This window comes from Limanda limanda, chromosome 9, assembly GCF_963576545.1.
Source record: "Limanda limanda chromosome 9, fLimLim1.1, whole genome shotgun sequence".
Classification (NCBI taxonomy): Eukaryota; Metazoa; Chordata; class Actinopteri; order Pleuronectiformes; family Pleuronectidae; genus Limanda; species Limanda limanda.
In genome coordinates, this window is record NC_083644.1 from 20,210,406 (window position 1) to 20,234,450 (window position 24,045).

The window sequence follows — 24,045 nt, forward strand, 5'->3', positions numbered from 1 at the left end:
TACACTACCTGCTGATTCTGTGCAGGCAGAAAATGATCACTAAGCTCTTTTTCTCCAACGTCTCTTTTCGTCCCGTCTCTCTCAGGTTGGGATATAGAAGAACCGAGTCAGGACGGGATTAACCCGGACGTTCTCATCTCGCTTACAGCACCAAAGAAGTGTGCCATGAATTTCACGGGGAAGCATTTCTTGGCCGGACGCTTCCTGCCCTATGACATCCAGAAAAAATACGAGCTAAACCTCCCAGACTACCCCGGCACAGACTGTCTCATAGAGTTGTAACACATGGGATCCAGTGGGGCCCAGCTAAAAAATAAAAAAAAAGATAAAAGTACAGTTAATCAATTCTCTTGTTTTGTATTTTATAGATCAATGTTGCCATCTCAGTTGTGTGAAACGGGCTACATGTGCTGTCGAGCTGCAGTAGAGGGATACTGTTTAGAACCTGTGGTTTGAGTCATGTCTTTTTAGGGGAATGGCACGAGGAGTTTTTGTGTGAACTTGTAAAAGCTGTAGCATTACACTGTTTTATGATTACTTTGCAAAAGACAGACACAGTCTCCGCAAGCAAAGATTACTTTTTTTATTACGCCAAGGAATGGAACTTATTTTCAGCACTTTCTTTTTGACTTTTCATGTTCTGATGCTTTTTCTGTTCATACATGTAACTTTCTACTGAAACGTGCTGCTGAGCGGAGTGGGCGTAGGTCGGAGAATCCAAATGTTCTGTTATTGTTTTGATTGGTCCACCTGCACATTTCTATTGTTTCAGTTACTTCAATTGCTGGTACAAAAGGTCCAGTTCTCGTTGTCCAATAAAAAACAGTTAAACTTAAAGAAAACTGAAGTTCTGTGTGTTTTGTTTTCTTTCAATTAAAGCTGCAATAATCAATCTACTGTATTTAAGGTTAACACAACATTACCAATGTGGCCATAAAGTGTCTTAAAATAAAGGTGATGTCTCCCCCAAAGTGCAGCCAAAATGTCTAAAACACTTCCTGGTGGTTGGCTCCAGTATAATCATAAACTCCACCTCCTCCATGTTAGCTGGTGGGACATGGACCAAACTACAAAGTACACTTCAAATACATTTATTGACAAAGTGGTTCTTATCACACTGCTCATTTTTCCAGGATTTTTTTTTGTATCACTTATTTGATGATTTGATGATGAACATGGTGATACGTCCTGATTGACGGCTGAGACGGACACATGATTGGTTGAGTGCACGTATCAGCAGGACCTCGACAAAGTGGCTCCAATCCCTGATTGCTACTGAGCAGACTCTGACTCCAAATGCACAAGCTGGCAGAGTTTGTATTGTGGATATTTTGTCTGCATTTGTGGACAGAAGTCTATGAAAAATAGAGTCTATATATTATCTAAATTCAGACGACAGGTATAATACAGTCATTGAATAGGACTAACCATGTGTCAGGTTTATCTTATTATGTTTTACGACCTGGGACCACCACTCATGCACATGTTCCGATAAATAATATTCTTTAGTTAAATAATCTTTTGGATTTTTATCACTGGAGGACAGATTATCCAAAAAACTAGCCCAGTTTGCTGTTTTTAAATGGCGGCCGCTGGTCAACAGGCGACCAGGCTGCATTGTATGCACATAGAGTTGTATTTGTCAGATGGGTGCACACTGTTACGTCTGTTTATTGGTTCCCATTTGGACTTGATTTGGTAATGAAAGCCATAACCAGGTTACCGGCTGTCTAGGAGGGTCTCTCATTGTTGAGCTCAGAGTTTCAGGCTCCAATGAGAATGACTAAGAGAGGCTGCTGTGCTGTTTATGGATGAGGTCATTTAAATGATACACAGGAGCTTCTTCTGGATACTGATGCAGTACTGCCTGGTGAGTGTGTGTTTGTGTGTGTGTGTGTGTGTGTGTGTGTGCACACGTGAGAGTGGGCGTAGAAAGTCAGTGAAATGGAATGTCAATCCCTTCTTTCACTCTGCGGCATTAAATCTTCCCGAGGAGAGCTGACGAGGGTTGTAGAAATATGTCTGAGCGCTCAGTGGCCCTGTCTTTCATGCCTGTCCATCCCGCGTCAGGAAACAACGACTTGTCACCACTCTGTTACTTGTGCTTCTCGAGAGAGCGGCTGGGAAATGAGCTCCGGAGTCGGCGGTGGCCCGAAGAATAGAACAATCATAACTGACAGCTGCACTTGTTTTAATATCCAGTGAGAGATATTCTTACACGGAGAATGCGGTGAAAGGATTTAGTGTGAATAGTAGTAAGGAGGGAGGATTTATCCACAGCTTTGATTGAGCAACGCACAAAAGCTCAAGTTTGAGTGATTTTCAGGGCACTGTCTCTCAGTGTGACTCAAAAGATTCCAGGGCTTTTGATCGCGATAGATACAGATTTTAAAATAATAATCATTTCATGTTTCATATTGGACATCTTTCATCAAATACATCTATGGTTATTTACTTTCCATGTTTCCAGCTTACTCGTATAGCAGCCTTGTTATGTGGGCATTTAAGGATCTTATCAGTTGGTTATTATTAGACATTTTAATAAAATTAGACTTATTTAGGTTCTTTGAGAACGTAGCAGGTCTTATAGTTTTCTGATCCAAAATACTGATTGTATGATTATGTATCATCTTCAGTAGCTTTAATTTTGTTAAAGCTGCTTGCGATCTTTAATTATGACAGAGGTGAAGAAGTACTCAGATACAATGATGCAAAAGCACTCCTTCATATGAACATGCACCCAATCCTACTTAACTAAAAGAAAAAAAATATTATCAGCAAAATGTACTCAAAGTGTCAAAATGAAAAATGATTTGACAGATGTACTATATTGAGTTCGAACATTATTAGATACTGATGAATCAATATGTGAGCAGCGTTTTGCTATTAAAGCTGGTAATAGGTAATAAGAAATAGGTCTAATTTTGTGATGACCCTTTAGTGAAATATTTTTTTTAAATGTACTTAAATGGAACCATATGAGAGGCTCACAGTAAGGTTCCCTCTTTGGTATAAGTGTTAGCAACAACAAGAGATGTGCAACTTAACAAATGGAACAGATGCTACTGTTTTGTAGGAGCTAACAAGTCAATGAGGCGGAACAATCTTGTGTTGTATTCTAGCTTATGTAAAAATTAAATAATGTAAAATCCTGATCTGAAATATAACCAGAAACATTTGCTATCATCAAAATGTACTGGTGTAAAAATGATCATATTTAACAAGGAGGTTGTGTTTTTATCCCTGGTTGTTGGTCGATTTGTTTATTTGTTCGTAAGCAAGATAACACAAAAACTACTGAATGGATTTCCATGAAACTTGGTGGTAGGATGCAATATGGTTCCAGGATCCCGGATGCAGGATTTTTCCTCACCTTCTTTAACATTTGAAGATAGGGCGTTTTCCCAACATTTTCATAGTTTTCCCAGGGAATAATTCAAGGATCTTGATGAAAAATATCAGTTTTTAGGCAACTGACAGCTGTAAGTGTCGGACATTTGTTACAGCTTGATTTAATTTGAAGGGACTGTTTGGCCTTGGTGGAGGTATGCACTCTACTGAGTGCCACTCTACCATTACCACTATATATAATGGATAGGTGGAAAAATAGTCACTTGAAATGGGAATACTCAAGTAAAATAGAGGTACCTAAAGATGGTACTTAAATACTGTCAGGTAATGAAGAACTAAATCTTTTTCAAGACTTTCATTATTTTCAAGATAAATTCCTTGATAAGTTGCTGTTTAACACCTTTTTTATTTCCAGTCTGGAGGGATTTATAAAAGAGTTGGATGCACGTAACCTTCTTTCAATTATCAAGGAATTTACGAGCCTCTTTACTAAATAGCATCAATTTACATGTTACAAATAAACCTGAGTACCATACACTTCATAAGTGCGTCTCGTGTCTGCGTTCGGAGGAGCTTTTACTGAATGGCATGCCATATGACGCCACTTCCACTCTTTGGCAGCACACACCGGCTTGCAATCAGAGACCGTTGGAGAGTTACAAAACTGAACCAGAAGTCGAAACCAGGGAGAGAGCAGCATCTGGCACTGTGCTGTGTTTGTTAGAGAGTCCGATACCGAGTGGGAGACAGACGGGGGCAGTGAAGGACACAACATTTTACAGGGGACGATAAGAAGGGTCTTCCTTTATTCAATATAGAATCAAGAGCTAAAAAATCATGACTGACAAGAAAAAAACCTTGTTTCAAATTAGTTTCCTATACTTTGAATGGTTTAAAAACAGGAGAAGTAAGGTAAAGAACATAGAAATTGAATGGGCTACACACACACACACGCACACACACACACGCACACACACACACACACACACACACACACACACACACACACACACACACACACACACAAACACACACACACACACACACACACACACACACACACACACACACACACACACACACACACCTGTGAATGAATATAACTATACACTGTCAAGAAAAGTAAAAATTGAATTACACAAGAGACTGAGACTTGTGAAAGCTTGGCTGGAAAAATAGGAAAACATCTACTTATTTTGAGCAACAACACACACCCTCTCATACACAACACACACACGCACACACACACACACACACACACACACACACACACACACACACACACACACACACACACACACACACACACACACACACACACACACACACACACACACACACACACACACACACACACACACACCACACATTCCCTCCCTCCGCCTCTGTGTGAGTGTCTCTCTCCCTCCCTACCCCCACCATACCCTCACCTTTTTTGGGAAGATGATATGGGGGACACAGATGTTACATTCGACTGGCCAATGGTGAGCGCAGAGGGGCTGGATTGGTGCAAGCTCCCGATTGCCTCTTCTTTTTAAAAACGCCTGAGCTCCATCTCAGCAACTCAACTCACAGGAGGAGGATCGGCGGCGACCGGCAGCATCACTCGCACCTGAGAAGCTCACTGGAGAATCAACAAGTTATTTCTTTTTCTCAAATTTTTGAGTTTATGTCAGTGGTGAAGAAAAAACAAAAAAAGTCACCTGTAGCTGAGAGTGGGGCACCATGTTGGAATTGAATAAGGTGGCGCTCCTGCTGACCGTCCTGGCTTCTGCGGCTCTGGGCCAAGGTAAGCCTGATTGTTTCTTTTATCAATTTTCAAATGTGAGAGTCAGAACAGCAGAATCGCAGGAAAGCGCTGAAAAAAAAGAGGTAAGATAAATGGTATGTTGAGTTGCACAGTTTCCATCTTTCCTGTCACTTTCAGTGATCACAGACGGTCAGTGTATGACCTAACAGACCTGCAGAGTTGAGGGCATTTCCACAGGGACAGGGTGATAGCAGGACCGGTGGTGAGCTCACATGTGAGGTTTTTGTGTGTTATGTTATAGACCGCCTCCGTGGTTCCTAATAATCTGACCGGGTTAATCAGCAGCACGTGGCGATGATGAGGTGAAGAGGAGGTTAACAGGAGTGAACACACACACACACACACACACACACACACACACACACACACACACACACACACACACACACACACACACACACACACACACACACACACACACACACACACACACACACACACACACACACACACACACACACACACACACTGAAAACTCTGCTCTCTCTCTCTCCATGCGGTGCAGTTTAATCAGAGAAAAAGCTCTGCTGATGACAGAACAAGAGAGAGGTGGCTCACACTTTGTTTCCATAATGTCAAGCTGCAGTAGAGAGGCTGCTGTTATCAGAAAACAGAAGGCCTGCTTTTGCAAATATAGAAAAAACAGATTTTTATGATCAGGACGATTTAAAGATTTAAGTAATTCCCTGTTTACACTCTCAGCTTCTTCCACACATGAGCCCGCGGTCCTGTCTGTTACAAATTCCAACTCCTCCCGCCGATCACTCCTATCATCCTTCGAAAGCTCGTGAGCTGAACCCCACCGGTAGCAGCACTTCTTTTCCCCCGAACCTGTCACTTTCTGTCTGCCATGCAGCTGCTCCCCATTAAAAGAGAAGGAGCTGGCAGTTCATAAAAGACAAAGAGTGTGAACTCACATTAATGGTCTCCATATCTTGTTGGAGTCTGAGGCCTCAGAGTCGTAAATATCCTGCAGAGGGTTTTTCTTTGAGCGAGTTGCAGATCGTTATATTATCAAGTGAGGAAAGAAGGTGAATGTGCAAATGGTGATTCAGATTGACTCTCGCTAAAAGAGATCACTGTGCTCCGGTCCAACCTCGGAGTTGGTTGTAAAATGTTATGCTTTAAGCGTCGCTCCTCCTGCAGTACGTTCACGTCTTGCAGTGAGGTGTGTTCCGTTTTGTCCTGGTTTCACCCTTCGACGCAGCAACAGTGGCCGGTACAGATATAAACCCAGTTGCCTTGGCAACAACAGGCAATAGCTACAAAACAAGTGACTCATTTTGTCACCTGTTGTGTTTGGATGAAGGAGAAAATGGAAAAAAAGAGGGATAAAAGGCGCAGGTAAAATGATTTGACCTGACCAGCTTGTCACTCTCCCCCCGTCCTCACTGCGTCCCCTCCACCACTAACGCAATGACTGTACATCTGCATCTGTCCATTTGTCCTCATCTGCTTGCCTTTTGTTTCCAACCTTGATCTCCCTCTGATATTTCTCCACGAATACTTTCCCCACCTTTCTCCCGTCTGTCTCAGCCTCGCTCCGTCAAACTCCCGCCTTCACATCTCTCCACCTATTTCTCTTTGCCCAACTCCATCAAACGTTCTCTCCTCGCCTTGTTTCCTGTCACTCTCTGCACACACCTCAGCGCTCACAGATTTACGAGCTGTTTTCCTACGTGAGGGCTGCAGCTGCTGCTGAATACCCACTGTAACACTGGGGCTTTTCCACCTCTTAGCTTTGGATCCACGTCGGTTTTTGAAAGTTACTGTAACAGGACTGTTTAACCCAACCCGGTTTAACCTTTCCACTGATTTCCAACTGTCTCTCAATGCGTACATTTCAGCCAAAGCTATAGGTGGCGTATGTGAGCAGCTGGTGGACTGTTGTGATCGAGACATAGAGGCTACTTCTCCAGATGTTGACCACTGTCTGCTACAAAACACAGAGCGGTCTGGCCAGCCAAGTTTAATGACCGAGACAGGGATCACAATGGATCCACCAAAAAGGCGTAAATTCCCATCAATCACAACCTCCAAGTATTTCTTTACTACTCTCTGTCTATTTATTTGTACAAGCATATGTTTTTTTTTCATTGCAGGACTAATCAGCTGATTTCATATTAACTATTTCAAGCGTCTGGCTCTGTACTTGTGCACAGGTGCAGACTTTAAGTTCCACATATATTTTTAATGGGGAAACTCAATGCCGGCCAATTTTGTTTTTAGGGAGAAATACCCCCCAAAACCGGAAACCTTTGTTACGACTCAGTAAATCTCTAAATCATAAGAGTTGATTTGCATCATTAGTTAATGTCGGGGACAAATTTTGCTGATTTTAATGTGCCGCAGATGTTTCTGGATTCAGACTTGGATTTTTGACAAGAAGAGCTGTTGAGGAAAAGACGGAGATGGTTTCGGAGAGAAAGAGCAGATGACTCTGTAACCACAAACACCTTAGAGGAGAAGGAGGCCAAACCCATAAACAGCTTCCATGTGACATGGCAAGAAGATCATCACATACCCAGCAGGCCCTCAAACACAAATACATACACTGGCATCCATGAATCCTCCGGTTGAGCTAAATTTAAACAGGTCTAGACGACTGTGACATCGGCACATACTACTGATCTTGGTCTTAAGTAGATGCTTATATAGCACAGACTCTGAGCTTGACTTTGTTCAATAGGTACATAACAGGGTCGTTGGTGTTTTCACGTATTCGCCTTCACCTTAAGATTCTGTAATATAATAAACAGGATCCAGACCTTTTTTTTTTCCAAGCCCGGTCCCTCTGCCAACATGAATCTGGCACAACCATACATCTGAGCTAACTGAAACCATTCTGGGTGCAACGTCATAAAGTTCTGCATTTTCCTCCCTCTTCCTCGCTTTGTGCAGCTTTTTCATTGGATTCTGGCAAAGATGGAAAATTCCCACTAAGAAAGTGAAGGAGAGGGCTTTACTTTGCCACGACACCGTTGAGTATTAATAGAAAGTTTTGGCCTTGGGAATCTTGGCTATAAGTTCACTGGCTGAATTTCAGAACGAACCACTGTGACTGTAAATCGTTAAATCCAAAGCTATAGTCCTCCAAAGTAAGACTTGCCGTTGTCATGACACAGGTTAAGGGTGCGTGGAGATACACAATGCCGGATGAGAAGTAATCCAGTTGCTATGTGACAGGCATGTTATTTACAGGGTGTGGAGAGTAGGTGCTTAAAGTGTGTCTATATGTGGAACTAGAAGTTAACCAGCCGACAGGTGCAAGACTTCCCTAATATCCTGGTGCCACTGTGATGCATCCATGTTGCCTGGTTGTCCATGGTTTATGAGGCTGGCTGAGGTTTATCATAAATGGTCACATGGCAGAGTTCATATCAAGGGTGAACTGAAGCAGAACTGAAGCAACATATGTTTATGTTAAAGTGACAAAGCCCAATAATTACAGGAGGAAAGAGGAAACCTCGAGAATAGATCGAAGAGAGAAGGTCGGGGGGGTGGTTGGGTCAACAAAAATGTGGACTTTAACAGAAGACTACTGTTTCTTTCCCACTTTAAAACAACAGTTGGTTTTTCAAATGTATCGTTGATATTTCCCTAACGTTTTGCAGCCGTGTTGATTGGCTTGTTCACAGGTTTGTAATTTTGATCCCAAAAATCTTTCAAAACCACCATGATGTCATTTTTCACTTCCTTCCAAAGTAAAAAGATGTTCCATGATTTGACAGTCCTTTCAATTTGGTTCTGTTTAGATAGACTTGGCAGTGTGCGTATTGTGTTTTGAGCAGTATCTTCGACCAGAGGAACCATTGGGGGGGAGGGCTTTTTCAGGATTACCAACCCTAACTTTCAGGGTTTTAAAAGGCACAAATAATGATCATCTTGTCGAAAGGTCTGTCAGTTTAGGAAACATTCCATTTTTTTCTACAGGGTGAGGGCCAGTGATTTATTTGGTTGTTTCTTGCTTCTATTGCTTTTGCTGTAAAAAGTAAAAAAGATTTCTGTGAGCAAAGCAAACAACCCAACCCACACAGAGCAGATGAGCAAGGACAAACAAGATATATTGTTCCAGTGGGAAAATTGAGAGTGGATTTTTCAACACTGAAGAGGATATCACAAGTTCTAACCTTGCTCCCTCTGGCTTGAAAAACTTGATGAGGTAGTTCCACTCACATACCAGCCACATGAAGCAGCTGACCCCAACAAAATCCTGGCTTTTAGAATTCATAAAGTGTTAACATGCCGATCATACGCACATTAAGCTCTGAGAGATGTTGCCGCCGGAGTTGGGCCTTGCAGTTCAAACCTGACACAAACAAGGTCCCTGACCCAGCCTTCGCCTCCTGCTGCAGCTAATCTGGGTTTCCTCCTTTTAACTTTATAAACCATTAGTCACCTCATAAAACCCCAAAGAATCGGCTACTATTTTGGTTTCATTATCGGACATCTTGAAATGATAAACACCAGCGAAATTTGCTCTGCAGTGAATTCCCTTTGTTTTGGTGTGAGTGATGAGGAAATGTTGCGTAACAGAAAAAAGAGCATTGTGATTCCATTGAAAATAAGGGACTGCACTTGTAGGGATGCAATTGATTAACCACAGTTTTGAAACTCAGTGTTAATTAACTGAAACAAAAAGCTTGGCTATTTCCCTTCCCTGTGCACACGCTCTAAAATGAGATAAGTCTCTATGCTCAGACTAATCTAGACCATAAACTGTTGTGGTGAAATCCCTGAATTAATGTCACATTGACAGAAATATTTTTCCAGTTGAAATTCCCCTTTCAATTGGATTTAACATGTAATCAGCACAGACAGAATTCAGCAGACTTACTAAAGTAAACCTGCATGCGGAGCCACATCTGCTCTGCAGATCAGTATGAAAATGTTTGCTTCTGTTTATCCAGCCAATCTGTGGTATCAGCAAGACCCAGTCAGTATGGAAGCAGACCAGTGGTTCTTTAAAGCCAGGTGCATAAAAACCACAACAACCATGAGGGTGAGCTGACTGTCTACATTTTGTAATATATTTTTGGACAGTAGAGCTTTTGTTCCATTGAGCTACCGTGCTTCGTTTCTAAATCTATCAAAAACCATTTGGGGTTGAAAAGAAATGTGCTGGCATGACAATAAAGCCTTAAAGTGAGCCATATAACCAGCGTGGACTGGGATTGAAACTGGCCCTCTGCGCTGGGAGCCTCCGCTCATATGAACTCAGCAGTGTCTCTCCGAAAGTGCTGGGGTTTGCACTTATTACACATGCACATGACCACAAAGACACACACACACACACACTGAGGCTGCATCGGCTACTTCAGATTTATTTCTTTCCCCTTACCGGCCAAGTGAAACTAAAATGTCAAGCAAACAACTGACGTTTTTGAAAGCATAAAAATTAGCACTGTTGGAAAATGAATCACGTCTCCTCTGCGCATGAGGGGAGAACATGTCACGGTTCATCTTTAATAAATCAAAAGGCCCAATTTATGATCAATGCCAGATTGAGGATCAGTCTCTTTCCCATAAGGAAACATTTCCTTTCATCTTACTCTCCCTGTTATGTTGTTGTGTGAGCAGCACATGTGTGTGAGAAACAGGCATATGTGTGTGTGTGTGTGCATATAATGTGTATATGGTATAATTATACCATAAAAACAAAAAAATTGCTTAAAGGGCACCTATTATGAAAATGCCACTTTTGTAGTGCTTCTACACGTTATTTTGGGTATCTGGCATGTCTACCGTCCCAAAAACTCTGGAAAAAAACAACCCCCGCGATTTGTTGTGTTTCCTCTATGTCAGAAGCTATGTGCGAGAGTGCTTCCAATGGGATTATTGGTCTGATGTACGTCACACTCGCCAAAAACCCACCCCACAGATCTATGTGTGTGTGTGTGTGTGTGTGTGTGTGTGTGTGTGTGTGTGTGTGTGTGTGTGTGTGTGTGTGTGTGTGTGTGTGTGTGTGTGTGTGTGTGTGTGTGTGTGGCGTCCCGAGCATGCAGCACGTTTACATAGAAAACAATGCACTCGGAGGCTAACCCGACTCGTAGCTTCTGTGTGTGTCTGTCTTTGTTAGAAACTAGCACCGGAACGTGTTCGAGGACCCCCCCCGGTCTCCGGTTGCATTGTACCGGTGCCGGGGGCTCGCTCAGCGCCCGGGTGGCGGAGCGGAGGAGGAGGAGGGGGGGAGAGAGCTGTGCATTATAACTTTTGTGGCTCTTACAGATTTGCTCCACGCAGCCCGAGCTGCACGAACCGGTGCCGGTCACCAGCAGCTCGCTGCCGCCTCCGTCGCTCGCTTTATAATAGACTCATACCCGGGGTTTTAAGTGCATTTTGCCGCAAAAGTTGCAGCAGTGTTAGCTTCCAAAGCTATAGCCCCCACATCCCTTTGCCTGTGTGTGTGTGTCTGTGTGTGTGCGTGTGTGTCTGTGTCTATCTGTGTGTGTGTCTGTGTGTGTGCGTGTGTCTGTGTATATATGCCCTGTATGAATAAATATACACATACAATTAAATACTGTATACACACATATCTAATGCATGTATTTAAATAAATGTACATCCTTATCAGAAGGTGTTGTAGTTTTAAAATTGTAGCTTCAATGAAGAAACACAACAAACAAATACAGAAATATATGTGTAGGACAGTGACTTAAAATTATTTTAACAACCTTAAATATGCTAAGGAGAGATTTAAGACGTGAAAGTGGATGTGTGTGTGTGTGATTGACAGGGGGGGCGGGGTGGTGAGAGGGGGGCGTGGCGAGGAGAGGGGGGGGCGGGGGGACTCAAAACAGGTCAATCTGAAGAGGGCTGTTTTAGACAGGGTAAAAAGGTAAAAATCAACTTGTGGTAAAATGGGCATAATAGGTCTCCTTTAAAATGCATGTGTGTGTAAGGGTGTAGGGTGTGTGTGTGTGGTGGAGTTATTACTCATGTTGTTCGGACATAAATCTGTTTACGTAGTTACGCTATTGGAACTTACCTTTCCCATGGGGACAAAAATCAAATCCCCATTACGTACATCGGTGAAGATACTTTTTCAGGTTGGATTTAGGTTTAGGTTTAGGTTTAGGTTTAGGTTTAGGTTTAGGCTACGGATAAGTTTAGGTTAAGGTTGGGTTTGGGTTCTGGATGGAAATGTAACAACTGGGGTTAAGATTAATAGAAGGGAAATCAATGTAAATCAATGCAATGTCCTCTGAAGTCATGGCAACATGACCGTGTGTGTTTGCACAGGATGTGTATATTATAATCATACCATAACATTTCAAAAGGAAAAAGAGAGAGAGAGAGTGTGTGTGTGTGTGTGTGTGTGTGTGTGTGGCGTGGCCGCCGTGTAACAGATGACTCTGCATGCACTGATTTGTCTCAGCTGGCGTTTGATTAGCATCCTCAGCAGCAGCTGCTTGTTGATGGATCAAGAGGAGAAGGGAGGACGGGAGGGAGACGGGGGAGGAGGAGAGTAGGACAAGGAGGCGACAACAAGCTGAAGGATGAATGAGAAGCTACATGACAGAAGGCACGGCTGAGATAATGGATGCAGAAGATGTGGTTGAGTTTTAATGAAGAGGGGGGTACGCTGCTGAGGCAGGAGGAGCAGTGAGACCAATCCACAGCGAGAGATGGATGAGGAGAGGACAGAGGAGGATGAGTGAGGGGGGGGGGGGGGGATAAAGGGAGAAGGAAGAGGAGATATAAACAGGGGAGTGAGAGGAAAGAAGAAGTCACTATCTACTTTTTGCCTAAAACCGGAAGTTAAGATGCTCTCAGCTCACAAAAAGGACATAAGACCTGTTTCTAAAAGGAAAAATGGACAGAATACAAAGTAAAAAGTGAAGTTAAAGATATGTTATTAGAGGAGCTTTTCTGGCAGTGAAGCAAGACTTGCTCCGACTGCATCTCTGAATGTGTGTGATGAATACAAATACTGGATTCATTAGCCCTTTAGCATTTAGAATTATGTCTCTCTCTCACTCTCTCCAACGTAAAGACACACACGCACACAAACACACACACACACACACACACACACACACACACACACACACACACACACACACACACACACACACACTGTAAAGCATATCACTCAGTTACAGTTAAATTAGACTTAAGTATGTGACATGAAGGATTGATCACAGGACTCTTGTGTTGGACTGCAGTAGCTTGGTGTACCTTACAAAGTGGATAATAATGTTTTTTTGGTACTGAAACACTTTAGCGCCTCTGAGAGCATGACGGGAGAAATTAATAAATTCATGGATGGAAACCCAACGACTCTTTCCTGTTTGCAGGAGCAGTGAGGAGCAGGAGTCAGTCGGACCGGAGCCAGAGAGTGGCCTTCAACCCATTCACTGATCAACAGACAGCAGGTACTGTATCTTGCTGTGTTGTTACACAGCTTCTTGTATGTCAGAGGATTTTAGACCGAGAGCTGACAGGAAAAACAGGGTGGAAGAGACTAGAGGCACAGATTCTGCATGATGTCTATGGCAGTGTTCTCAGAACACCATCATTTGACCTGTACACCTGTAGTGGTGGTGGTGCAGCAGAGCTTTTGGAGGTACTTCAAACACTTACAACAAGCATCCAATTGCTTAGCATCAAGAATTGTACTATTCTTTGAAGTCATAACTAAAAAAGAACCACACAGACAAGATACTTTTAGAATCAGTGTGTTGGACATTTCCCATTTCCAGATGTGGCAATCAACAACTCTAATGTCCACTGCAAATATTCATCCAGATTTCGTAAAAATGTTGTTTCCAGAATCCGTGTCCAGTCCACAATCATCGTCTGACATCCATTGGCCCATCGAAGACAGCGAATTCAGTGAACTTAAAAAAAGTCAATAAATATCGATCAGATATTCAAGTTGTAGAACCCAGCTGTTGCCATGACAACACAATACTGCCTGTTTACATTATTCCATTAGTCCCCAGCTTTGACACTTTAAGAACAAAATGATGATATAAATCAATATGCAGATGAGAGGTGTTGTGGAGGACATCTGTGTCTCAGCTTTGTCTGAGTAAGTATATTATTTATTGTGGTCCTGAGATTTAACTGCAGAGATATTTTTTCTGGGTGATCCTCTTGTGTAGCCTTATGTTACATCCACAGGAAAAAACTAAATAAGAATTAAGTGTCTTGTCTTGAAAAGCACAAGGTTTGGAAGACTTAACCGTTTTTGCTTAATTGAACAAAAAGCCGTCTGCAGCACATGACCCCCCCTCACCTCCCGCGGCTTACCAAAGGACTTTATTCATTAGAGTGAGGTAATGCATTACCCTGTGAATGAAAAATAATCCCTCTGTACGTTGTAAAAGCCTTCCTTTTATTTTTAATTACTCATATTTCTCCTGAGGAAATACTCAGGTTTCAGAAAATGAGGCAGTTTAGAGAACTAGACGATAGGCCTCATCAGTCAAGCCCGGAAAGAAGTTTGGAAAGAACCTGGACAATGCAAAGCTCTCGGGGGTATTTAAAGTCAAATTCAAATGGCAGTAGCAGACCTCCTCTTAAAGCCATCTCCGCTGTTTTTCTCCTGCTCCCTCTCTCTTGGTTCTGACCCATGTCTCCCCTCCATGTAAACCCACCTCACACACACCTTTAATATTCCTGGATCATGAGCTCAATGGTTTTCGGTCAGATTTTTTCTTGTTTGCATTCTAAACTTTTGATTTGGATCCATGTCTGTCTTCGTTGTGTCTCCAGGCGTGACCGAGTGGACGTCTTGGTTCAACATCGACCATCCTGGAGGAAATGGAGACTACGAGCGTCTGGAAGCGATCCGCTTCTACTACAGAGAGAGGGTTTGTGCACGGCCCGTGGCCATGGAGGCTCGCACCACGGACTGGGTGGCAGCGGCCGACACCGGGGAGGTGGTGCACTCCAGTCTGGAGAAGGGCTTCTGGTGCATCAACAAAGAACAGCCACAGGGACGCATCTGCTCCAACTACCATGTCCGCTTTCAGTGCCCCCCAGGTAGCTGGGATTACAGCATGTCACCTTACACACATTAATACACACTTTCAAAGCTTGAAAGGGAGAAATCAACAGTGATAAACTTTTAAAGCTGTTTTTACTCGCTGACATGTTGAATAGCTTGCTTATTTATAACCTCTTCCTGATGTCAGGTTTGCTCAGGGTGTCACACTCTTGTTCTTTCATGTTTATGTTCAGTGCAGAGCTATTGGACCAACTGGAGTGAGTGGGGTCCCTGTTCCACTACGGCTTGCGATGATGTAGGAATCCAGGTCCGCCAGAGGAAATGTATCAGTGCTCAGCCTATGCCCCTCCTGTTGGTGCCGGCGTGTCAGGGGTATCATTCAGAGAGGCGGGAGTGCTCCACCCCTCCATGTACAGGTGAGAGGATTTACCAGAACCATATTCATCATGGTTTTGTATAGGTCACATGGTGCCGAATGCTTACCTCTGCTCTAGCCTAAAGTCCCCTTATGAAACCACATTCAAATTCACTAGATTTTTTAAGTTAAACACATTTATAAAAATCAGCCTTTGAAACATTTTATTCTCCATCAAGATCCATGATTTATTCTCAGAGAAATCAAGGAAAATGTCAAAGAACCCCTTATCTTAGAATGTTAAAGATATTTAATAATAATAACGGTCTTTTCCGACCTCATGGTAAACTGCCCAATAGTTTTTCAAACAAAGAGACAAAACATAACCTCTCTCCTCGACCTCTTGGATGAGAGAACTAGCAACTGGGTGCCATAGTGAGTAAAGGGAGCCTTACAAAGAATGAAGGTTCAAGCTCCCACATCTGTGAGTATCTTTGCAGCTTTGTGACTTTAAAGCGTTAAATCTTCAAACTGAACTGACAACAAACTTTAGCTTTTCACTGGAGCTCTTCTCAGTAATCACTAAATAATGAGAGTCAGCCAGAACATTCAGTCTGTTAGTTCTTCATTAAAAGTTAATTAAAAGACTGCAAAATAATCAGAAATAAGCCACAGGATTGAATCAAACAACTCTACTGCAGACAGCTGGTTTCTGAGCCAGAGTTTCTTGCATCAAACTGAATATATAACAGCTTGAGACTAAAGGAACTCCCGAGCCGATGATAATGTGTTCAGGAAACCATGGTTTAGTTAAGTGGTGAAGTGATTTCATCTTTGAATTGGACAAAACATTCGTAGGGGAAATAGTGATTTGAATTTACCGTCTCAATTGTTAAACTCCTCACAGGTCACTGCTCTGTACACAACCTCTGACCTCCAATATGAGGGATTCCTTTAGAGGCCAATATTTCCTTCTTCAACCCGGATTAGATAACTCTTTGTAAAGTTTGATTGAGCCAATGAAAAAGACACACCAGAAATGCAACAGACATTTCTAGTATGAATTACGTTTTTCATTTAAAAATGGCTCCACTTCTCTGTGTGATCAGCCAAGTGGAATCCTTGGGGTCGGTGGGGGACGTGTTCTGTTTCCTGTGGTGGAGGACGCAGGATCAGGAGGAGGACCTGTGTCAGGAGCTCGGTGACGGTGCAGTGTACTGGACGGCCTGTCGATGCACAGAAATGCGGAAAGAGTCAATGCCCAGGTTGGATGTAGAGTTTTATACAAATGTATTAATTTCTTTTAATGGTGTGTTCATCAGTTTATGCTCATATCTGTTTTTTCTACCAACAGCCAAATGTCAGCTTGTGTGCACCGATGGTCGACCAAGCGAAGACTGCAGCCGCTGTGTGTGCGCCGGCCACGTGCTCCATGGAGAAGTCCACACTGTGACAGGTGCTCCCGTGGCAGGAGTGTATGTGGCACTTGCCAGCCAGCCCAAGGTCGTCCTCGCTCGCACTGACGCCAAAGGTCAGTTCAAGCTGGAAGCAGTCTGCTCCTCCAGCTCCACCTTGATCGCCATCAGCAAGGAGAAGTTTGTTCCGATCACCATCTCCACCATCAGTAACACCACAGGGATGTCTCAGGTCCGGGCCGTCCTTAAATCAGCTGGTAAGTTGGTTTATTATTGGATGAGCTAATATGGTATGAAAATGATTTGATTCTGATTCTGATTCCTGATTCTTATTATTGGGATTCCAGACAGCTTGGCAATTATCATCTTAGACTGTAATATTTGATAAAACTTTAAAATAAACATTTTGGCCTATTTTAAGACTTCACCCTGTCTGGAGCACATGAAACGTTGCATGGAAACCAAATAAATATAGACCTGCGCTGCTTTTAAAATCATTTTTTGGTAAGCAGAGACCATGTGACAATAAAGTGTAATGTTTGACTGAGTTTTATGAGGCCCCATTCCTCTGGAGCAGTCACAATGAGGTCTTGAGGGTTCGCTCCGTTTCTGCTTTCCACAGAGAAGCCGTACATTGTGAAGCACCCAGAGGACAAAGTGCGCTACGAGGGAGGACGGGTGATGTTTTGCTGCAAGGCAACAGGATCCCCAGCACCTGACAAATACTACTGGTGAGATGAATACCTTGGTCGGCACATTATTCATCACAGCTCAGACTAAGCTGGAATCAGAGAGATCGCTTCACCATATGGTGGAATTTATATGAGGAAAAATATAAAATAAAGCTCCCTCATTCAGACACTATTTTTTTTTTATTAATAAAGCAGTTACTTGAAACTCTGTTTTGGTGTCCAGGAGGTCCAGGAAAACAGCTGTCTCTCTAACTGCGCTGAATATTTTACTTTACTGTACTACTTTGCTTTAGTAGCTGACTCCCTTTGGCCATTCCGATTTATCAAAGTCTTTTCTTGAAAGTTGAGTAGTGTGACTACATTTTATACATTGAAGTTTTATTCATTTTTAATATTTGTCTTATTCATTAAATAATTGGCTTCAGGATTGATCATTTTATTGTTTCTAAGGGATCAGAATTTACTATGTGTTTCATATGCATTTACGAGGGTGAGCTCACAATTTACTCTTTTGATATGGCAATAAAATATATTGCTAAAATTATGAAGAAATGTGTTATATTTATACTATGATTGCTCTGCAAAGGAAAGGAGAACAGCTGATAGAGTAACCACCTTTCACATTAAATGTTGTTATTTGGGTTATTGGTAATACATATGAAACTACAGCTTACAATATAAAAGCTATTTGAATATATCACATTTCTAAATACAGGTTGTGTGAAATACACAAATTTCTTAATTCTTTAAATATATCGATGTACATATCTACGAATTCTATAACATATTGTTTTTCTTTAATGAAAATGATTTCCAAGGTACCACAATGGGACTCTGCTGGACAGGAAGGTGTACAAGTACGAGGAGGACCTTGTGCTGCGAGACCTGAGGATGCAGCAGTCGGGACAGTATTATTGCAAAACCAGCAGCGCTGCAGGCAGCATCAAGTCCACTCCAGCCTCCCTCACTGTGATTGGTATGTCAGATCTAGCACTTCTTCTTTAGAGACCGTCACATAAAGTTGAAGATGCAATGTGCAGGAAAGGATCTACCACAATAATCTGCTGGTTTTGCGGCAGCTGAGACGACTTATGCTCATGCTCTAGACAACTTATGCTCATGCTCTATATCAAAAATATACAAAAACACCCTTGTAGTAAATGTCACAGTGTTGTAATTCATCATCGTCAGCCAAGAGAGAAAATAATTTACCATCATGACAGCGAGCAGCACAAAGGGATTATAGATTCGGATGGCTGCTATCCCCGTGGATTTGACAATGACGTATTGAGTCAAAGTTCTACACAGATTCAAGTGAAACCGCTGACAAATAGCTAGCGACCGCAATTTATTTCACCGTATAAAGAGTAGCTACCACTGAGATTGAAACCAGTCTTTAAGAGGAATGTCAGCGCTGAGCTCCAACTAAGTCAACCATGAACCATGTCCATGCATTAAGAGGATTCAGACAAAACCACAGTGTGCCATAACTGATGGAAAGAAAGAAAAGTCAGTTAATAGATTGGGGAAAAGAAAACACATTACACGCAAAGAAAATTGGAAAAGAAAAAACATCAGGCAGGACACAGAGGAGAATGTTTTCATGCTGTTGTTTACAATGGCTGAGGCTATGGTCTGTCCAAACAGGGATTCTAAATTGTGCAAGATTGCTCTGGACACTGAAACCATACACCCAATTTCTCTTGAAAACCAAGTGTTGAGGTGTATTCTAAGAATTCGAATTATAAAAGAAGTTTTCCATCGCTTTTACATACGTGTGGAAAGGTTGCACGTTGCATATATCCTCCAGATGCTGGTTGGCTATGACACCAAATAACAAACTGTGTTTTTCTGTAGGAATGTTAGAGTAATCAACTCTGCACATATGGTGTCTGCTGCCATAATGGCAGCAGACTCCATACTGCGGGACAACACCTGTGTCTCAGGATTACAACATGTCTCACCTCTTCACCACATATGCTGTCCTTTCAGTTTACATTAAACAGAAGAGAAATTTGTCTTGAATCACACAATTTATTCATCAAAAGAAGGAAAACGTTATTGGTAAAGCCATCAGCATTGTAATGATATTTCATATGCACATAACTGCTCCATGGGATTGCCATTATCGATATACTGGGAAGATGGGGGGGTTAATAAGAAAAGTAAAGCTTTGTCTTCAACACAGCTTGTCTGTTTTTATCAGCAAACCTGTGGCAAAGTGACCACTCACAACAGTCATTTGTGCACTTTTCATGTATAACGGATAACCAATCTATATATAACATATTGATTGGTTATGTATCATATTAACACTAACCTGATGTTATGTATCATCTAATTCACAGAAAAAGGAACGCCAGCATGCAATTCCACCCCCGAGATGCACCTGATTAGACTGCCGGGGGACTGTGTTCAACCTGGGACTGACTCCAGGTTCTACAACGCTGGCCGCTGCCCTCACAACAAATGCGCTGGCTCTCTAGACTTTGATACACGCTGCAGAGATGCTGCAGGATTCTGCTGCGGGGCCCAAAATATGGACAGTCGAATCATCGACTGTGGGAGCTACAGCCTCCCGATCCGGGCTGTGTCACAGTGTGGCTGTCAGAAGTGCTTGCAGCCAACTGTGCTAGTTCGAGGCAGAGTGGTCACAGCTGACAATGATGAGCCTCTGCGCTTTGGGCACATCTATATCGGCAAAGAGAGGGTGGGCACCACTGGATTTCAAGGAGGCTTCACACTTCAAATAACTCCAGATACACAGAGATTAGTGGTCAATTTTGTTGACCCCAGTGAGAAGTTTCTTGACACCCCTAAGGTGTTCATCTTGGACAAGAAAGGTGGATCAATCTACCATAACGTGAAGGTAATGAGAAAGAAGATACCGATTGATATCAATGCAGGGGAGACCAACTCTATAAACCTAGGAGAAATCCAAGGGGAAGACCCCATAGGACAGCTGGTGATTCCTCCCAATTCCTTTCATAAGGACAATGGAGACATCTATGAGGGGAAAGTAAAAGCCAGCGTCACATTCATCGACCCTCGAAACATCACTACTGCTGCTGCGGCACCCGGCGATCTCAACTTTGTGGACGATGAGGGAGACATGCTCCCTTTGAGGACCTATGGCATGTTCGCTGTGGACTTCAGAGATGAAACCAACAATGAAGTACTCGGAACCGGAGCAGTTCAAGTCCTCCTCGACACACAGCATGTCAAAATGCAGGAGCATATTTCCAAAATGAAACTGTGGTCTTTAAACCCAGACACGGGGGTCTGGGAGGAGGAGAGCGACTTTTCGTACACCCAAACGACTGGAGGTCATGGGCGCAGCAAACGAGAGGAGCGCACATTCCTGATAGGCAACATGGAGATCAGAGAACGTAGACTCTTCAACTTAGATGTGCCTGAAAACAGACGCTGCTATGTGAAAGTGCGGGCCTACATGAGTGATAAATTCCTTCCAACTGAACAGCTGGAAGGTGTTGTGATTACTTTGATAAACCTAGAGCCTAAGCCTGGATATTCATCTAATCCTAGGGCATGGGGCCGCTTTGACAGTGTCATAACTGGATCTAACGGGGCCTGTTTACCAGCTTTCTGTGATGCCCAGAGGCCTGATGCCTACACAGCATATGTTACTGCGATGATGGGTGGGGAAGAACTCGAGGCAGCTCCCTCCTCCCCCAAGATGAATCCAAACATCATTGGAGTGTCTAAGCCATATCTGGATAAGATAGAGTACCAGCGTTCAGACCACGAGGATCCAGCTCTGAAGAAAACATCCTTCAAAATCAACTTGGCAAAGCCTAATCAAAACAATTTTGACGAGACCAATGGGCCAATATATCCATACAAGAATTTATTAGGTTGTGAAAATTCCCCCGTGGATGCGAATCATTTCCGATTCTTCAGAGTAGAAAAGGACAAGTACGAATACAACGTTGTTCCTTTTGAAGAGAATGATTTGACAACCTGGACTGGAGACTACCTTTCCTGGTGGCCAAATCCCCAGGAGTTCAGAGCATGCTACATCAAGGTTAAGATCCATGGACAGAAGGAAGTGATGGTCAGGTCACAGAACCTGGGAGGGACGCACAGAGAAACCAAAGGCAAACTTTACGGTATTAGAGACATTCGCAGCACCCGGGACATGCGAGAGGCCAACACCTCTGCTGCCTGTGTGGAGTTCAAATGCAGCGGCATGTTGTTTGATCAAGCTGAGGTGGACAGATCCCTCATATCGCTTCTTCCACAAGGTAACTGTCGCAGGATTAGCACCAACAGCCTCATACAAGAGTATCTCATCAAACATTCACCAGTCGCTCAAAACAACGACTCCCATGCTTTCACCATGCTAGCTCCTGTTGATCCTCTGGGACACAACTATGGGATCTACACAGTCACAGACCAGAATCCCAGGGTGGCCAAGGAGATCGCTATTGGGCGCTGCTTCGACGGCACCTCAGATGGTTTCTCCAGGGAGATGAAGACGGACTCTGGAGTGGCGCTGACCTTCAGCTGCCCTGAGAGGAAAATTAACAGGGAAAGCCTCTTCCAGCGCCTGCAGACAAATCCGGGTCAGACGCTGTCTCAAATGGCAAGGGACATGAGGGAGTCGGAGGGTCTACAGGTGCAGAGATCATCCACCCAGGTGGTGGCCTATCCTTCAGAGCAGCGGATGGGAACCCAGGGACGCAGATTTAGCTCTACTAGCAGGAGGAGAATGCCCATGCGCACACAGCAGCGCCAGTAGAGGTGCCAAGAGGTTAGGTTTGATCAAATAATTTGATGGATATTTACAGTGACAGAAATATCAGAATGATTCATGTGTTCTCTCAGTAATCTGATTTATATACCATCAGCATTTTCTCAGCATAAACACATCTTTTTATGCTGAGAAAAACAAACAACTGATTATATGTAAATCGGGATATTGCACTTCCTTCTCATTTATAGGTATTCAGCTGAAAGTGATATGATGGCATCAAGTCAAGGAAGTTATAGTTGTGCAAAAGAGACAGCATTCAGCAAAATCATAAAGTACGATTGAAGATATTCTTTAGTCTTATACTTGAAGGGATTGATATATTCATTTCTTACTTCTGTTCTAAAAGACACACATCATTTGTGTATATGTAAAACGGTGACTGACATTTATTTAATTGGCTTTGGTCTAATTCTATGAATGAATAGACCAAACTGACAGTCAAGAATGTAACTTTTCTAGCCCTAATTTGTGGCCTTCCACTTTTCCCATGGTGGGTGTTTTTGCTGATGTCTCTTTATACTCTGGTTTAAACCAAACCTTCAGAAACTGTAAGTACTACGCCAGGCCCCAAACACTTTATAGTTGGCCAGCACTTTCAATTGAACACATACTTTTTGTTAAGATCAGAATGTAAAAACCATGAGGTCCAGTTGTCTGCACCAGACACTTTTACCTTCCTTTTTAAACTGGGTCACTCTCTCCACCAAATGAGAGGGAGACAGTGGAGCGAGGCTTGCCACCCTGGGAACAGATGATTTTTTCAGACAGGCTTCTTTATGTTTTTCATTAGCATGTTACATTGCCAACTGTGATTCAACCAGATGTCCTTACACACTTACTTAGAATGTGCAAGACCAAGGCCTCGGCCAAAACAAGCATGGATCTGACTAGTAGCAGTATAAAATCAGGATAATTAACTGCAACGGTATGACCTATTTTCCCTTTGTCCTCTGCACATTCCAAATTAGCACATCACTAAACAACACGCTTCTTAAAGCAATATATTTCCAAGTGTTTAATCTTTAATCATTCAGGGTCTAACTGGACTTTTTTTGTTGTTGGTTAAAGTGTCTGTGAGCTGCATTTATATCAGGAAATGCAATAACTATGTAGTATAATTTAAAAAATCAGCATGTAACAAACTAGCATAGTACTTGACAAATGCTGCTGGTGAATGAAACAGCTCCTTCAGTACATGCAGCAGATATAGTGTGGGTAAGATGTTTGTAAGAGATCTTGCACAGGACTCACTTTGAGTGATTTTCTTTCAGCAAATAGAATCAACTGCTATGTAATCATTCTTCCGTTTTCTGAGCTGCATAGAATATATTAACCTTTTCATGTTTTGCTGCATGAGTCAGTTGTTTGTACAGTTTGTACGCCGCAGTAATCTTTTCAACTTCATAGGGCATCTTGCATCTTGTGTTAAAACTCTCAGTGGAGCCTTCGTCTCATCAACACAACCCACTGTCACACTTGAAAGTGATAATTAATAAGTGCACTGCTAAAGAAGTTCATGGAAAAGAAAGTGTAGGCAACAATATCAATAAATTCAAAGCATAGCATTTTTGCAGATATGTTATTTGACTAATAACTGGGTATTTAAATTAAGTCAGTAATAGGAAGGCTCCAAACTTGTTTATCTGCTAAATGGGCTGCTGCAGACCCATGGGAGAAGCTCTTCAAG

The 24,045-nt window shown here is 42.7% G+C and overlaps 2 protein-coding genes across 2 annotated transcripts in view; both read left to right on the forward strand.

Annotated features, from left to right (window-relative positions):
* The window catches only part of yjefn3 (YjeF N-terminal domain containing 3), a 40,788-nt gene extending 40,506 nt beyond the window's left edge, over positions 1 to 282 (forward strand). Inside the window, exon 6 of the mRNA XM_061078721.1 lies at positions 86 to 282. Within this exon, the coding sequence (XP_060934704.1) occupies positions 86 to 282 (197 nt within the window). The remainder of the gene's footprint in view (positions 1 to 85) is intronic.
* A 4,794-nt stretch (positions 283 to 5,076) lies between these two features.
* On the forward strand, positions 5,077 to 22,343 carry cilp2 (cartilage intermediate layer protein 2). The gene is made up of 9 exons (XM_061078732.1): positions 5,077 to 5,140; positions 13,462 to 13,539; positions 14,885 to 15,154; positions 15,353 to 15,535; positions 16,584 to 16,739; positions 16,829 to 17,146; positions 17,512 to 17,620; positions 18,400 to 18,557; positions 19,930 to 22,343. The coding sequence occupies exons 1-9, from the start codon at positions 5,077 to 5,079 to the stop codon at positions 22,341 to 22,343; spliced, it is 3,750 nt and encodes a 1,249-aa protein (XP_060934715.1).
* Positions 22,344 to 24,045: the final 1,702 nt, after the last annotated feature.

Excerpts from the sequence above, each read along its gene's own strand:
- cilp2 (XM_061078732.1), top strand. The coding sequence starts at position 5,077 with ATGTTGGAATTGAATAAGGTGGCGCTCCTGCTGACCGTCCTGGCTTCT. Across the intron at positions 15,536-16,583 it reads CTCCACCCCTCCATGTACAG|CCAAGTGGAATCCTTGGGGT; the intron begins GTGAGAGGATTT and ends CTGTGTGATCAG. Across the intron at positions 16,740-16,828 it reads CGGAAAGAGTCAATGCCCAG|CCAAATGTCAGCTTGTGTGC; the intron begins GTTGGATGTAGA and ends TTCTACCAACAG.